The sequence below is a fragment of the Aethalodelphis obliquidens genome, unplaced genomic scaffold (assembly GCF_003676395.1).
Source record: "Aethalodelphis obliquidens isolate GAN/ISIS:26980383/991018 unplaced genomic scaffold, ASM367639v1 scaffold80, whole genome shotgun sequence".
Taxonomy (NCBI): Eukaryota; Metazoa; Chordata; class Mammalia; order Artiodactyla; family Delphinidae; genus Aethalodelphis; species Aethalodelphis obliquidens.
In genome coordinates this window covers 98,379-115,974 of record NW_020838024.1, presented here as the reverse complement: position 1 = coordinate 115,974, position 17,596 = coordinate 98,379, and the positions used below count along the sequence as shown (strand labels likewise).

Sequence of the window (17,596 nt, the reverse complement as noted above, 5' to 3'; positions counted from 1 at the left end):
TGGAGAGACAGACTGAACTTTAGGGCAACCAAAGTGGCTGGGACTTGAGGGGAAAAAATCTCAAAGAAAAGAAAATAGGAGTATAAGCAAGAATCTGCGTGCCATCCCCTTTCCAATGCACTTGCCAATTTCTATGTTGTACGAATGCAGAGTTAAAGTCCAAGAAACCAAGCAAAAAGCTACTGCTGAGAAGCCAAGGAACTGAGCAGAAATTTTAGCAGGTACATAATATTCTAAGAAAGATGTTAGGGCTCAAGGCTGCTCGGGATGAAGAGGTTCTGCTAAATATCTACATTTTCACTTGAGACTCCATATAGCCACTTCCTAGAGCAAAGGCAAAGGAAAAAAAAAACAAATTTTAACACAATCAGTGTGATAAGCCAACATTCCAAAAATAACATGATCCAGAGCCAAAAACTTTTAACATACAATGTTCACATCCAATCACATATAATATGAGGTATGCTTTAAAACAAACAAAGGGTTGAGTAACCAAAAACCAAGGAAAGAAAATGATAATAGAAACAGAACACAGGTGATTCACATACTGGAACTGTCATAAATAACTATGATTATTATGCTCAAGAAAATAAAGCAGAGACCTAGAATGTCTAAGTAAGAGTAAAATATAAATCACAGAAATACAATAACTGAAATTAAAAATTCAAGAGACTGAGGGCTTCCCTGGTGGCACAGTAGTTGAGAGTCCGCCTGCTGATGCGGGGGACACGGGTTCGTGCCCCGGTCTGGGAAGATCCCACATGCCGCGGAGCGGCTAGGCTCGTGAGCCGTGGCCGCTGAGCCTGTGGTCCGGAGCCTGTGCTCCGCAACGGGCGAGGCCACAACAGTGAGAGGCCCGCGTACCGCAAAAAAAAAAAAAAACATGTAAGTAGAAAGTAACAACACTGAAGCACAAAGATTAACAACAACAAAGATTGAAAATACAGTAAGGGCATTAGAGACATGTGGCACAGTGAACAGATTCAGCACTCTATAGCTGGAGTACCAGGGGATAGGAGAGAAAGTAACAGGAAAAAAAACCTTTAAAGTAGCCAAAGGAGAAAAAGAAGCAACAAGAAGAGACAACTTACTGTTCAACAAAAAAAAAAACAAAATCCAGAAGACAATAACTTATTTAAAGCATTGAAAAATAGTAACTGGTCAAAAAAATACCCTTCAAATGGGAAGGGAAATAGAGGATTTATAGACAAATAAAATATGAGAGAATTCAACTCCAGTATACCTACACTATGAGAAAATAGTAAAGGAAATTCAAGAAAGTGACCCAAGATAAAAGGGTGGAAATGTAAGAAGGAAGAATATTGGAACAGGTAAATAACATAGGTAAATATCACTAGTTCCAATTTAATACAATAACAGGACTATCCTGTGGGGTTACAAATATATGTAGAAATATGGCAGAGGGGAGCTGGTGGTCAAGCTGGAAGAGGTTTCCTGCATTGTTCTGGCTGTAATAAAAATGGTAAACCTTAACATATCAAGGATAAATGTAATCTCTAGGGCAACTGCTAATAGAAGAAAAGGCTTTAAAACCAAGACATTAACAGAAGAGGAAAAAAATTCTTGATTATTCCCAAAGAAACAAAAAAGGAGCAATGCAAGACCAAAGAATAGACGTGACAAATAGAATATGAACAGCAAGACAGCAAAGTCAAATATAGGAGAAAACTAATGGCAAGATGACAAACTCATAAATATAATTACATTAGATAAAGCACATAGAACCTGCATATAAAAAACCACTAGACATAGTCTAATCCAATTAGAAGACAAAGATGGTCAAACTAGATTTAAAAAAATCTATATGATGTTAACGGGAGAGAAACTTAAATGTAAGAACAAAAAAAAAGAAAGTGAAAGGACTGAAGAGGATATATTGTGCAAACCCTAAATAAAATAAAGTTAGTATAGCTATATTAACATTAGATAACATGAACACTCATAAAAGAAGTATTACTAGGAATAAAGAGAAACATTTCATAACCAGGAAAGGATTAGCCCAATGAGAAGGTTTAACAATTCTAAATATGAATGCAATAACAAAGTTTCAAAATATATAAAGCAAGAACTGACAGGGGGACTTCCCTGGTGGCGCAGTAGTTAAGAATCCACCTGCCAATGCAGGAGACACGGGTTCGAGCTCTAGTCCGGGAAGATCCCACATGCCGCAGAGCAACTAAACCCATGTGCCACAACTACTGAAGCCCTCCTGCCCTAGAGCCCATGCACTGCAACTACTGAGCCTACGTGCTGCAACTACTGAAGCCCACATGCCTAAAGCCCATGCTCCGCAACAAGAGAAGCTACTGCAATGAGTAGCCCATGCACCACAATGAAGAGTAGCCCCCGCTCACCACACCTAGAGAAAGCCCACGTGGAGCAACAAAGACCCAATGCAGACAAAATAAAAAAAAATTGAGTCCATGATATTAAAACTTCCTAAAAAAGAAAACCCTAGGGCCAGACAGATTCGCCGGTGAACTCTACTAATCATGTAAGGTAAAAAGCAATATCTTACATAAGTTCTTACATAAATTCTTCCAGAGAATATAAAAAGGGGGTAACATTTCCTTAGTTGTTTTATAAACATACTCTTGATACCAAAACCAAAATGAATATTAGAACAATGGAAAAATATAGGCCAATACCTCTCATAAACATAACTGCAAAAATTTTTCCACAGAATATTAGCAAACCCAATACAGTTATACGTGAAATAAAAAGACATCATTAAAAAGTGGTGTTTACTTCAGGAACGCAAACAAGGAATATAAAGAAATCCACTAAGAGTCTACAGCAAGTATCATAAATAATGGCAAAATACTGAACACTTTCAACTTGAGCTCAGGAGCAAAACATAGTTATCCAATTACCATTTCTAGTCAGTGCAATATTCTAACCAGTGAGATATGGTGAGGAAAAGAAAAATATAAGGATTGGGAAGGAAGAAATAAAAGGGTCATCATTTGCAATTAATGCTAATGTACACAGAAACTCTAAAATAACCTTAAAAACAATTAGAATTAAAAAGTGAATTTAGTCAGATCACCGAGATAAGAATACACAAAAACATTAAAACTTACAATTATTTTTCTATATATTAGCAGCAAAAACTATGAAAAAGAAAAATTTTAATTACATTAATACTATATCTAATAAATGCCTTACGATAAACCTAACAAATATGTGCAAGACCTCTCTGCATAGAAAACTACAAAATGTTGAGAGAAATTAAAGGTCCAAATAAATAAAGGTTTGGAAGATTCGATATTATTATGATATCAATTCACCCCAAATTAACACAGAGCTTCAATGCAATTACTATAGATATCCCGGAAAGTTTTATGGAAATAGACAAGTTGATTTTCTAAAATTCACATGGAAATACAGAACCCAAAATAGAGGAAAAGCTGGAGGACTTATACTAATACATATCAACACTTACTGTCAAGATGCAGTCATTTAAGACAGGGAGAAAATGGAGCAAGAATAGACAAATAGACCAAACAAAGAGAATAGGGAAAGCAAAACCAGAAACATACTTATCAGTTACCTGACTTACAACAAAAATGAAACTAATTTAGACATGAAAGGAGAATCTTTTCACTAAATGCCTCTAATATTTATTGGATATTGATAAAAATGAATTGTGACCTAACACCTATTTCAACATATACGGAATAAAAACTTTAGAAGAAAAAATAGGATATTATCGTCCAAAGAGACCAAAAACATTAACTATAAAATAAAAGACTGCTATATTGGATTTTATTAATTAAGAAGAGTAAGAAGACAAGGTAGACTGACTTGGAGAAGAAATTCTCAATACATATACTGGAAAGGAATCATATCCAGAAGATACCAAGAACTCCTACGCAAAAAGATAGACAATCCAATTTATAAATGAGCAAAAGATAAAGAGGATATCCAAATAGTCAGCAAGCAAATGAAAGGGAAACAGAAATTAAAACCACAATGAAACTCACAATGAAAACCACAGCAGAAAAGGGTATAATTAAAAACTGAAAAGAGCAAATGCTGATGAGGATGTGGAGGGATTGGAACTCTCAAACATTTCTGGTAGGAGTGTAAATCAGTACAATCACTTTGGAAAACTGTTAGGCAGTAACTACTAAAGTTAAATAAACATAAAACTTATCACCCAGCAATTCCAATCCTACATATATACCTAAGAGAAATGAGTGCACACGTCCACCAACAGACTTGTGCAAGAATGTTCAGGGCAGCTTTATTCAAAATAGCCAAACACTGAAAACAACCAAGAAAAAAATCAACAGAATGGATTAAATAAATTGTGCTCTATTCACAACATAAAATACTACACAGAAATTTTTTTCTTAAATCAACATGGATAAATCTCACAGATAACACTGAGGAAAGAAAAGAGTAATGTATACTTCCAATATATGATACTCAAGAATAGGAAAAACTAGTCTAGGATGAAAAAGGTCAGAGTAATGTTTCCTACTGACTGGGGACACAAGGGAACTTGATTGGGATGCTGAAAATGTTCCATATCTTACTCAGGATAATAGGGTAATTGGTTGTATCTACCTGTAAAAATTATCAGGCTTTACACTAAAAATGTGTATACTTTATGGTAGGTATGCTAAAACTTAATACACGATTTTAAAAAACATATAAAAACATAGGGAGCTCTAAGAAAATTACCTAGCTATTAAATAGTCCACTTTCAATTTTAGCACCTTCTGCAGAATACTGGAGTCTTGGATGAGATACCGAAGAGCTCGTAGCCCTGCCGCCCGCACTTCTTTTGCTTCATTCAATAAAGCTAACCGCAAGCTATATGAAAACAAACAAACAAAAAGTCTTGCTGCATGAGTTTCAAATACACATAAAATTATGATACCAAATCCTTCTTCAGTTGAAATAAGCAAAGCTACTTGTCATTTTACATATATAAAAATCATTCACTGTAAGCCATGGAACTTCACTAACGTTATTTTTTAATTTTTGTCTCCTTGGTATATTCCTACCAATCAAGAAAATGTTAAGAGTTTTGTTCTACCTTCTGTAGTTTATTTTATATAAACAGTGGGAAATTAAATATGCCTTTTTCAAGCTGTATCACATATGCCTCTACAGTCTATCCCCCTCTACCTACTTGTTTCACTTCTCCCAAAGAATCATTGGTTTAAACCAATAAATAAAAATACTTTAAAATGACAGTAGGAAGAAACTACTTATACCAATTTTATTTTATTTTATTTTATTTTATTTTTTATTTATTTATTTTTTTTGCGGTACACGGGCCTCTCACTGTTGTGGCCTCTCCCGTTGCGGAGCACAGGCTCCGGACGCGCAGGCTCAGCAGCCACGGCTCACGGTCCCAGCCGCTCTGCGGCATGTGGGATCTTCCCGGACCAGGGCAAGAACCCGTGTCCCCTGCATCGGCAGGTGGACTCTCAACCACTGCGCCACCAGGGAAGCCCTATACCAATTTTAAACGATGCCAAAACGATGGCTATGAAACTGTAACATTAAGCCTCTCGTGGGCTTGAGCAAATCAAGTTTGCCATAGCACACTGTGTCTTAGGTGAGATCTAGAGATAACTGTACAGGTTCTTCTTGCTCTTGGGAATAATATGAGAACTTTTATTCTGCGATTTAACTTAGAAGTTTAGACTGTAGAAGTCCAGGTACTTTTCGAAAACATTAGCTTTGGTTCTTTATATTTGATAATTACAAAATATCAGTAAGAACAATAGGATAACAGTTAAAAATGCTGGAGATCCTGAATTTTTCTAACATTCAAACAACTGTTTCTATAAAATCAAAACAACGTGTTATACTCTATTTTTAGTTTAAAATTACTAAAACTGAAATTACTAAGATCCAGAAGGGATGAGGAAGGCAACTGAACTATACTTACCAAATTATGATATCTTCATAGTTAAAACCCAGTTTTTCTTCATTGTGGCCAATATCACAAAGCAGCTGTCAGAAAAACAAAACAAGTATGCATAAACATAAGCATGTATTTTTGCTTATTTACATACATTACCTTTTTAGACTGGAATAAAAAGGTATTTTTCTCTAATAAAATTTTGAAAAATATATGATTCTACTGTCTAAATATGACTTATTTCTATCATCTTATCGTTTATTTGACCTGACAGTTCTAGGTTTCTTGCCTTTGTCTGAATTAACCAGCTGTTTTTTATTATTCTTTTTTCCCCCTCCATACTCTTACTGTTTTAAAAACTATTCCTGGGACTTCCCTGGTGATCCAGTGGTAAAGAATCCGCCTTGCAATGCAGGGGACATGGGTTCGATCCCTTGTCAGGGGACTAAGATCCCACATGCCACGGGGCGACTAAGCCTGCGCGCCACAACTACTGAGCTCACGCACCTCAACTAGAGCCCACATGCTGCAAACTACAGAGCCCACGCACCACAACCACAGAAGAGAAAACCCACACGCCACAGCTAGAGAGAAGCCTGCGCGCTGAAACAAAAGATCCCGCAGGCCTCAATGAAGATCCCACATGCTGCAACTAAGACCTGACACAGCCAAAAATAAATAAAATAAATAATAAATCTATGGGAAAAAAACTATATTCTTTTAGTGGTTACCACAGAGATTACAACATGCATTTTTGACTTATTACAGTCTAACAGAAATTACTACTTTACCATGTTCTCAATAATATGAGACCCCAATACTTCAACTCCATTTACTCCTCTCACCTTTCACTTTTTTTTTCTATCTTTTAAGCCCCACAAGACATTATTTTTATTTTTAGTTAATATTTAGTCAATATCAATTTATATTTACTCTCAAATTCACCACTTCCATTACTCTTCACTCCAGTGGTACCTTTATGGGATGTTCTCTCTTCTGCCTAAAGAATCCTCAGTTCATTGTTGTTGATCTGTTTTATTGGTATCTTCATTTGTTTTATAGCCAAGGTTGCTGGCAATGGATTTTCTTGGTTTTTGTTTGTCCAGAAATGATTTTTTCCCACTTATGTTTTTGGAGGACATTTTGCTGGATTTATATAAATTGTTAGGTTTGCTCTTTTCTTAAAACAATTTCAAGATGGCTTCCATTGTTTGTTGACAAGTCTGATATGAGTCTTACTGTTGGCTCCTTTGAAGGTCTTATCCTTTTTGGTCAGACTCCTTTCAAGATTTTTTTATCTTTGATTTCAGCACTCTTGCTGTTCAAGGGTGGTTTTATTTGCGTCCCTGCTTAGGGAAAACAGAAATTTCCAAATCTCTAGGTTGATATATTTTACCAGTTTTAGAAAATTCTGTATCTCTTCAAAAGCAGTTTTGCCCAATTCTCTCTCCTCTTTTTCTGGTAATTCAAATGTTCAATCTTTTTGTGTATACCACAAATCTCTAAGTCCTCTTTTCTGTTTTCTCCTTTCTCTTTTTTTTCTGTCCTTCAGCTGGGTATTTCCTATTTATTTATCTTCTGATAAGTCTAATCTTCTATTATACCTACCTAGTGAATTTTTAATTTTACCTATCATGTTTCCATTTAACTTTGTACACATCCAATATCATAATGAAAAAATCTTTTTTCACCTATTTTCTCCACAGTTTCCTCTATTTTCTTGATATATTAACTACATTTTAAATATTTAAAGTGCTTATCATCTAAATGGAATGAATGATGTAGATAATCTCTGAGTTTGTTTTTATTATCTGTTTTTCCATTTGTTCTGGTCATGTAGTCCTGTCTTTTGGTGGATCCTATAATCTTTGTACATAAAAACTTGCAGAGATTCCAGACTACGTTATCTTTCTCCACAAAGCGTTGAGATTCCTGACTATGTTATCTTTCTCCACAAAGCGTTCATCCTTTTCTTTGTCAGGCCAATAGACAATGGTGAGTCCATATTAGGCTGCTGCCCTGGTAATACTCAGTCTACCTATGGTTTTTCCCCCAGGTTTCAACTGAAAGCTTGTTGTTCAGGGGACCAATCTCAAGAGGATGACATGTCTCATTTTTGTTTTATAAAAACACTAGAAAGTCCACCCTGATTTTCAAAGATTTTCTGCTTAGGATTTTATATTTCCCACCCCAGGATTCAACAAATAAATGTACTGAGGGGAGAATCTCCTTTTACTTGATTTCTCCCATTTGATGGTCTCCATCAAAAGCTCTGTGCTGTTTTTCCCATGTTTCAGCAATAGTACTCCTGGGACTACAGTCTAAATATTTAGCTTCCTGTCCACATTCCACATTAGCCAGTATCCCCCAGGTAAATGTTGCTGGAGAAGTTAGATCATCTCCACAAGATTCTCTCTTCTCTGAAGTCTTGGTTCCTATCGCACTTACAGCCAGAATAGTTGCCTGATGCCTTCAAACAGGCTTTCCTTTTTTTTTTTTTATTAAGAATACTGATCTAATACTAGCTATTTGCACCCCACCTGGATGACAACATATCATGTTGATCTAGTGCGAGTTTTGAAAACTGACTTTTATCTAAAAGTTACATAAAGCTTCGCAAGTTATTTATTGGGCCTAACTGAAAAGGATTAAAGAGAAAGTTGATCATTTCATTAACATGAAGGATCAGAAGGGTCTTCAAGTGCTGTTATTACTGTTCCTCAGTATGAAGTTAAAAACCAACCAAAGTGACCAGCACATCTGCCTCTGTGAAAAGCACAATATTGTAGCAAAAAAACTAATGATATAAACTCACTGTTCTATTGGTAGGATCCTTGTAAAACTTCCTGCCCAATTTCTTCTTCAGAGGCAAAAAAAAAAAAAAAAGAAAGATGTTGCAAATAGAACAGGGTAGGGGATAGGAATACAGGAACCCCCAGATACTGTAACATTTTCACAGCAGGGGAAAAGACTATAAAAATGATCACTTTATGTGGCAGGAAACTGCTGTGTAAATAAGTAAATAGGCAAAACAAGCTAAAAAGCTTTCCTTCACAGGCCTTTATCCAAAATGATTATACTGGTATTCTTATAAATTCCTTAAAATTCTGAAATATGATAAACAAAGAAGGTTTAGAGTGTGAAAGAGTATGAAAAAATTTTTGTTTTTATTGTATTGTTATACAATGTTGTAAGTACTTAAATACTGAGAAGGATGAGACTTTTTATACATACGTATATCAATAGAACTAACACACCATTGTAAAACAATTATACTCCAATGAAGATGTTTAAAAAATAATAATAATGTAAGATTTCCTAAGCTTTGGGACAAGACAGGAAAATTTCTATACCTCTAGAAAACCAATGGCATACCTAAAATTAAAAGTTAAATAACATATTAGTCAAAAATATTTGGAGGGCTTCCCTGGTGGCACAGTGGTTGAGAGTCCGCCTGCCAATGCAGGGGACACGGGTTCTTGCCCCGGTCCGGGAAGATCCCACATGCCGCGGAGCGGCTGGGCCCCGTGAGCCATGGCCGCTGAGCCTGCGCGTCCGGAGCCTGTGCTCCGCAACAGGAGAGGCCACATCAGTGAGAAGCCCACGTACCGCAAAAAAAAAAAAAAAAAAAAAAAAATTGGAAAAACATAATAGGCAAAAGGTTTAGGCCCTATATTAGTTTGCTAGGGCTGCTGTGACAAATACAGCAAATCTGGTGGCTTGTAACACAGAAATTTATTTTCTCATGATTTTGGATGCTAGAAGTCCAATATCAAGGTGTCTTGACAGAGTTTCTTTATTCTGAGGGCCTCGTTCCTTGGCCTGTAGATGGTTATCATCTCTCTGTGTGTCTTCACATGATCTTTCCTCTATGTGTGTCTGTGTCTTTATCTTTTCTTATCAGTACATCAGTCATATTGGATTAGGGACCACCCATATAATTCCATTTTACCTTAATTACCTCTCTAATGGAATTATCTCCAAATAGAGACACATTCTGAGGTACTGGGATAGAGCTTCAACAAACAAACTTGGGGGCAGGGGGTGGAGGATGGAGCACAATTCAGCTCGTAACACTCCACCCTCACAGCAAAGTAATATGGGCAGGACCTTATAATGTGAAAGTCTAAACAAACTGCAGAAAGATTTATCAGAAGAGGCAAATAAAATGCACAGAGAATTTATTGAAGAAATAAAACTGATAAATAAACATGACATATTTCCTATTTCCTAAAATCTGAATCAAATACATTGGAAAATGCCATTTAAATAAAGCTTACCAAACTGGCAAGAAACTGTTTTTTAACATGATTATACCAGATAAGAAAATGCACTGTTGATGGAATTATAAACTAAACACATATTGTAAAATAAATTGGAAAAATGCACCAAAATCAGGACCTGCTTTTGGTGATTTATATTAATAACTTAAAATATAAAGTAGGTTCAAGCACAAGATCCTTAAGACATAATTTACAATAATAAGGAACTAGAAACAAAATGTTCATAAAGGAGGAACCTTATGCAGATGTTAATATTACATAATACTGAAACACAAGAAATAACCTGCATAATGTATTGGTGAGTTAGGGAAAATATTCTAAAAGATATACATTTTTAAAAATATATACATTTTTAAAGAAGTCTATACATCAACATTTTAACATCAAAAAATGAAAGTACACTAATAAGGACCTGCTGCATAAAAAAAATTAAAATTCAAAATAAATAAAGAAAGATAAAAAATTGAAGTATCATAGGTGATTTATTTTCCTTTCTGTGCTTTTCTGTATTTTATAAATGTTTACAATGAATATCTATTACTTACCTAATCTGGGAAGGGTTATACATACAGTACAGTATTCATAAATAGTAACAGAAGTAGCATTTATTGACTATTAATCTTGTCAACCCTAGAAAGTAAGTAATATTTTGGTAAATAAAGACTACTGAGGCTAGAGATGGTAATATGACTTCCAAACACCACAAAGCTATTAAGTGGTAAAGCCAGAAATCAAACCAAACCAGTCTAAGTCCAGAGCCCAATGAAATGTGACTGTACTTTAGTACTAAAATTATCTACATGGGAAAAGAAAAAACAAAAAAAATTTACATGGGGGCAGGGGATGGATTTAAAAATAGAATAACTGAACATTACCATCTTATTTCATTTCTCCAGCCTCAAAAATGGTATGAATCAAGAGTTTGGAGAATCACACTCTGGCTATAAACACATAAAATGAGTAAGTGAATTTATTATTTTTTTCCCAGAACAGCTAACTAAAAACACACATACAAATATTGCCCATTTCAAAGGATTAAAACACACACAAAAAGAACCTTATCACTACACTACTAAAAAATAATTTAGTATTCATTTGAGATTCCCCAGATATTTCAGATTACTAGCACTGTCACTATATGGTACCATATATTAATGAAAAAGAAAAAGAAAAGGGCTCCTTAACATGGTGTTATCACTTAGACCTTGGATGTATTCTAATTCATAAACTTAAAAAAAAAATTCTAAGCTTCATTTTTCTATTATTAACATATAAGATACTGTGCTTTTAAAATGGGAGAAATGTTTTCTTAAAACAACTCCATTTCTAAAAAGGCAGTGTTTCCTTTCTTCTGCTACAGTTTGTTAATAAAATGAAATGCTTTGAAATGTAGAAGTATAAAAAATCTTACCCTGTCAAGGGTTAGTTTCTCCCCTAAGTATGTACTTGGTTCTCTTTTCCTGAATTTTCTTTTTCACACTTAGATATCCTTGCAGAAAACTACAGATTCAGAGAAACATAATTTCAAAATTACTCCCCTTCTCAAAATCACAAAATGTATAACTGTTCACTATTTAACATTTGCTATAATTAGCAGTTTTGTTGAAAAGGTAAAAATTTTTTCAAAGTTATTATTATGATTTCCAAAAAGCACACACAATTTGGAAATTATTTAGAAAGGAGTTTCGTTTTCTGCTACCTAATATAAATGTATTTGAACTGCAAGAAATGTTTCTGAGAAAAATGTCCACTCAGTTGGAAACTGGAAAATCACCAGTAACAACTAAAAAACACTTTGCAATGAAACACAGCATATTAGTCATAATCATCTGCCTATTTTCCAGGGACAGTAAGAGACATTAGGGCTATGCTTTCAATGGTGGCTAAATTGTGCTGTCATATTGTTTACAGAATTATAGAAGGGGGTCTTATTAATCAGTCTTAAATGAAAATATCCCTTTTGAATTAGAATTATCCCAAGTAGAGACTAAATTTTCTATATGTAAGTAATTCACATATATCAGGAATAAGAAATCAGAGAAGGGCTTCCCTGGTGGCGCAGTGCTTGAGAATCTGCCTGCCAATGCAGGGCACACGGGTTCGAGCCCTGGTCTGGGAAGATCACACATGCCGCAGAGCAACTAGGCCCGTGAGCCACAACTACTGAGCCGGCGCGTCTGGAGCCTGTGCTCCGCAACAACAGAGGCCGCGATAGTGAGAGGCCCGTGCACCACGATGAAGCGTGGCCCCCGCTTGCCGCAACTAGAGAAAGTCCTCGCACAGAAATGAAGACCCAACACAGCCAAAAATAAATAAATAAAGATTTAATTTAAAGAAATCAGAGAAGACATTGATAAGATTTTAAATTTTCGATTATCAAAGACACATTATGCTTTCACTTTTAATCACCAGTTCATCTTAAGTTTCAAAATATTAGGAATAAGAATAAATTATTTTAATAAAAAATTTTTGTACTGACTGACTCACTACCTTACTAATCTACTGATTTAAATAAACAAACCCTACAAATCAAACCCTTTAACTCTTTTTTTTTTTAACATCTTTATTGGAGTATAATTGCTTTACAATGGTGTGTTAGTTTCTGCTTTATAACAAAGTGAATCAGCTATACATATACATACATCCCCATATCTACTCCCTCTTGCATCTCCCTCCCACCCTCCCTTTCCCATGCCTCTAGGTGGTCAGAGAGCACCAAGCTGATCTCCCTGTGCTATGAGGCTGCTTCCCACTAGCTATCTATTTTACATTTGGTAGTGTATATATGCCCATGCCACCCTCTCACTTCGTCCCAGCCTACCCCTCCCCCACCGTGTCCTCAAGTCCATTCTCTAGTAGGTCTCCGTCTTTATTCCCGTCTTGCCCCTAGGTCTTCATGACCATTTCTGTTTGTTTTTTAGATTCCATATATATGTTAACATACGGTATTTGTTTTTCTCTTTCTGACTTACTTCACTCTATGACAGACTCTAGGTCCATCCACCTCACTACAAATAACTCAATTTCATTTCTTTTTATGGCTCAGTAATATTCCATTGTATATATGTGCCATATCTTCCTTATCCATTCACCTGTTGATGGACAGTTTGCTTCCATGACCTGGCTATTGTAAACAGAGCTGCAATGAACATTGTGGTACATAATTCTTTCTGAATTATTGTTTTCTCAGGGTATATGCCCAGTAGTGGGATTGCTGGGTCATATGGTAGTTCTATTTTTAGTTTTTTAAGGAACCTCCATACTGTTCTCCATAGTGGCTGTATCAATTTACATTCCCACCAACAGTGCAAGAAGATTCCCTTTTCTCCACACCCTCTCCAGCATTTACTGTTTGTAGATTTTTTGATGATGGCCATTCTGACTGGTGTGAGATGATACCTCATTGTAGTTTTGATTTGCATTTCTCTAATGATTAATGATGTTGAACATCCTTTCACGTGTTCATTGGCAATCTGTATATCTTCTTTGGAGAAATGTCTATTTAGGTCTTCTGCCCATTTTTGGATTGGGTTGTTTGTTTTTTTGATATTGAGCTGAAACCCTTTAACTCAACTCTGGGAAAGAGATAGGCAGAAATAGCAAGAAGAACGCTGAATTGGTAAATTTAAACAATGGGAATCTCATCCTGCCTCAACTACTGACTGAATTACTAATTAACCTTCAATCATTAGGTAGCAATTTCTTCAATTCTATCTTATAACAATGCCTGCCCTACCACATAGGTTTGTTAATATTAAGAATAAATTACTGTTGATGCTTAGAAATCATTAAAGACCTTTCAAAATGTGAGAATTAGCATCCTAACAGTCACTTAAAATGCTAAATTATTAGACATCACATATTTCACTGGAGTTCAGTCACTCCCCACCCCATGTGTTTTTATGACTATCAGTCACAATACCTAGCTTAATGTCACTAAATAGGACCAGAGTTCATGTAGAAGTTGTAAGAGAGGGCTACCCTCTCCTTTTATGACTGAAAGCTATAAATATGATGTATCTTAGTCATATGGAAAGTGTTTGAGGATGAAGCTAACCTAAAAGAAAAGAGCTGAGAAATGGAGAGACAGAATGCAATTAACATTTTTTCAACCTCTAGGTCATTCTGCCTGAAATTAAGACCTGACATGTGGTCTTCCTCATCATGAGAGTAAATAACTTCCTTTTATGGATACTTTAGCTCAGTTGAATTAGGTTTGTTACATTTGTTACTTATAAACCAACTTAAGTATTCAATATCATAAGAAGTCCGCAATTATTTTATGAGCGTAACTATTAAATTTAATTTTTTTAATATAAACAAAACAAATACTGTTACATAATATCTTATTTTTAAATGGGGTATGGGGCTTCCCTGGAAGTCCAGTGGTTAAGACTCCGCGCTTCCACTGAAGGGAGCACTGGTTCAGTACCTGGTTGCGGAACTAAGATCCTGCATGCCGCATTGCATGGCCAAAAAATAATATGAATGAATAAATGAATGAGGTAAAGGTTTTGATAACATGTCACTGGTATATTTTGCCTATCAGAATCCATGTGCAACATCAATCTATTTGTTATCATTAATGCACAGAATTTTCTTACAAATATTAAAATAATCAAAGGGGGCTATCAACAATATTATATTCTGACAAAGTTAAAATATAAGTCTAAACCGTCTCTAGGTAATAGAAATGTCTGAGCTGCTTATTAAAATTATTAACTTTAAAAAATATATAATGATCAGTTAAAACTGGGCAGTTAAATGCTATTCCATGTTACTTTTATGGCTCTGAAGGTTAACTGAACAGTTCTCCTCAATGAGCAACAGAAAGAATAATCCAAACTTCAAAAAATCTTATCACAAATTAGAATTCCACAGCATAGTCTTTTCAGAAGGCAATTTATAAGTAGGTTTTAAAATATAAAGTACAAATGTTCTTGGCTAAATAATTACACTTTTAAAATTCTATTCTACACAAGACAGTACACAAGAGTGTTACGAATGCATTAATTTAAAATGCAAAAAGGAGGGAAAACTTCTATTTTCTAATGATGGAATGATTAAATAAATTACGGTATATGTATTACGCATATGTATGTATACTTTGATGCACATACATATACATACATATGGATGGATATGCACACACACATACATCTATCAATACACATAAGCAGCTACTAAAAAGTAGATCTACATTTATAGAAAATAAAGGACTCTACGATATATTGGAAAGTGGAAAAGACACAAACTACAAATCAATAAATCTCAAGATCTCATTGAAAAAAACCTTTATGTATACATATAATAAATGGTAAATAAACTGAGCATTATATTAGACACTTCGTTTTGTTTAGCTTATTTAATTCTCACAACTCACTGAAATACACACACACACACACACACACACACACACACATTTATAATTATACCAGAGAAGAATAAATACTTTCCAGTGGTTACCTGTGAGAAACGGTATTTTTGTCAGGGTAAGGAGGTGGATGGGAAGGAGATGTGAAAGAGGAATTTCACTTTTTACCATATATTGTTTAGTACCATTTAAATTTTTATATTTAACTTATATAATTTTGAAGTTTTTAAAAACAGAACAAAATAAAGATTCCTCTGGAGCTTTTAATATATGAGAAATATAGGAAAAGAGAACATTAAAATGTAAAAGAGCTAAAATATTTTCATCTTTAAAAACAGGTCTTTAGATTATGAGCATGTTGTCAGTTTTAAAAATAGAATACTAAGATTATATTCATCAGCAGCCTGTTATACACATTACTTTATCTAGTGAAATGATGTCAGAAGGCAAGCATGGGTGTGTGACATTCACATGGTTCTAGGATCACAACACTAGCACCCTCTCTTCATACCTTAAAAGGAGGTTTAATTCTGTAGATAAAGGCCACCCTCTACAACATTTTAGCCCCACTGATCTACTAAATTAACTTAATCCTAGTTTGTTTTGTTACTTAATAACAAAACAAATGCTAGTACAACAAAAACTCTTATTTAAACTGCAAAATCATCCCAATGTAATACAATACCTTTAATTAAACACTTGATATGTGCCAGGATTTGGGGAAGAGAGGGATATAAGAGTAAAAAATTAAATACTACATATTTCTTGTAGTATTTAATAAGATAGTTTAATAAGATAGTTTAATAAGATAGTTTAATAAACTCAGTTTAATAAGATAGTTTAATAAGTTTAATAAGTTTAATAAGATAGTCACACACAATAAATAATAATAACAAAAGAGCAGATAAAATTTAGTAGACACACATATAACCTATTATAGGAACAGTGAAGGGTGACCAACTAACTCCTGTCTAACCAGTCTCCTGGAATCATAATCCTGTTTCTTATTTTCTTATTCTATAGAGCTATTCTTAGAGATTTCTAAGAATTTATAAATTTTACTCTGTAAATTAACGAACTTACAGATTTTAAAAGAATACCAGCTCTGTAAATATTTATTAGCGTAGCTCGCTAACAAAATGGAATTCAAAGACACATTATGATTAAATTCAATAAGCATTTATTTTGTGCTAGGTGTTTGGAGAAATTTTATAATAAAACCTACAGACCTTTATTTATCACCTAGGGGATGACTCTGTCCCCTAGGAAACATTCGGCAATGCTTTGAGACATTTCTGCTTGTGACAACTAGTGGAGGTGCGCTACTGGTATCTAGTGGGTAGAGGCCAGGGATGCAGCTAAACACACTACAATGAATAAGACAGCTTCCCAAAACAAATAATTATCTGGCCCAATATGTCAATGTTGCTCATGTTGAAAAACCCTGTTACAGTAACAGCTTACCAACCTGCAGCTCAAGCTATTAAGCAGACTCACCTTTTTAGAGTCAACAAAAATTCCTGAAAAGTGGCAAAAAATGCAAAAGAAAACAAAAAACAAACCCTAGATTGTAAGGCATTACCTGTTATGGAGTATATATTATGTACCGGCACTGTACTGACACCTTGCTTCTAATTGCAGCAAAATTATCTCTGAGTAAAGAAATCTGCCCAAGACTGCCTTGTTAGGGTCAGACCTGGGCTGTAAGACCCCATTTACTTGATCTGAAGTTCACGCTTTCCTCACTGTATCACCAGGCAGCCAAGTGAGTTTTTATCAAGTCTCATGTTCATGGATTTTACTAATTAAACAGCCCCTCACACCCTGACCCAAGGTTTAGTCCCTCATATTGTAGAAAAATTCCAGTATGTTTATCTGATTTTTAAATCCATAAATAATTTAAAACAGCATATAAGAGGGCTGCTACAAGCCCTTTTCAGAGAGAAATATGAAAACTGTAAACAAAGGATATGGCAAAACAAAAAAAAGGGGAGGACGAGAGGGAAGGAGAAACCGGAGAAGAGACTGGGA

At 34.9% G+C, this 17,596-nt stretch overlaps 1 protein-coding gene across 5 annotated transcripts in view; it reads right to left on the bottom strand.

The window, feature by feature from the left end:
- The window catches only part of RICTOR (RPTOR independent companion of MTOR complex 2), a 127,695-nt gene that overhangs the window by 75,168 nt on the left and 34,931 nt on the right, over positions 1 to 17,596 (bottom strand). For all 5 annotated transcript variants that reach the window (XM_027092723.1, XM_027092724.1, XM_027092726.1 and 2 more), the window contains exons 4-5: positions 5,936 to 6,000; positions 4,714 to 4,845 (exon numbers count right to left, since the gene is read on the bottom strand). In XM_027092723.1, the coding sequence (XP_026948524.1) occupies positions 4,714 to 4,845; positions 5,936 to 6,000 (197 nt within the window). The remainder of the gene's footprint in view (positions 1 to 4,713; positions 4,846 to 5,935; positions 6,001 to 17,596) is intronic.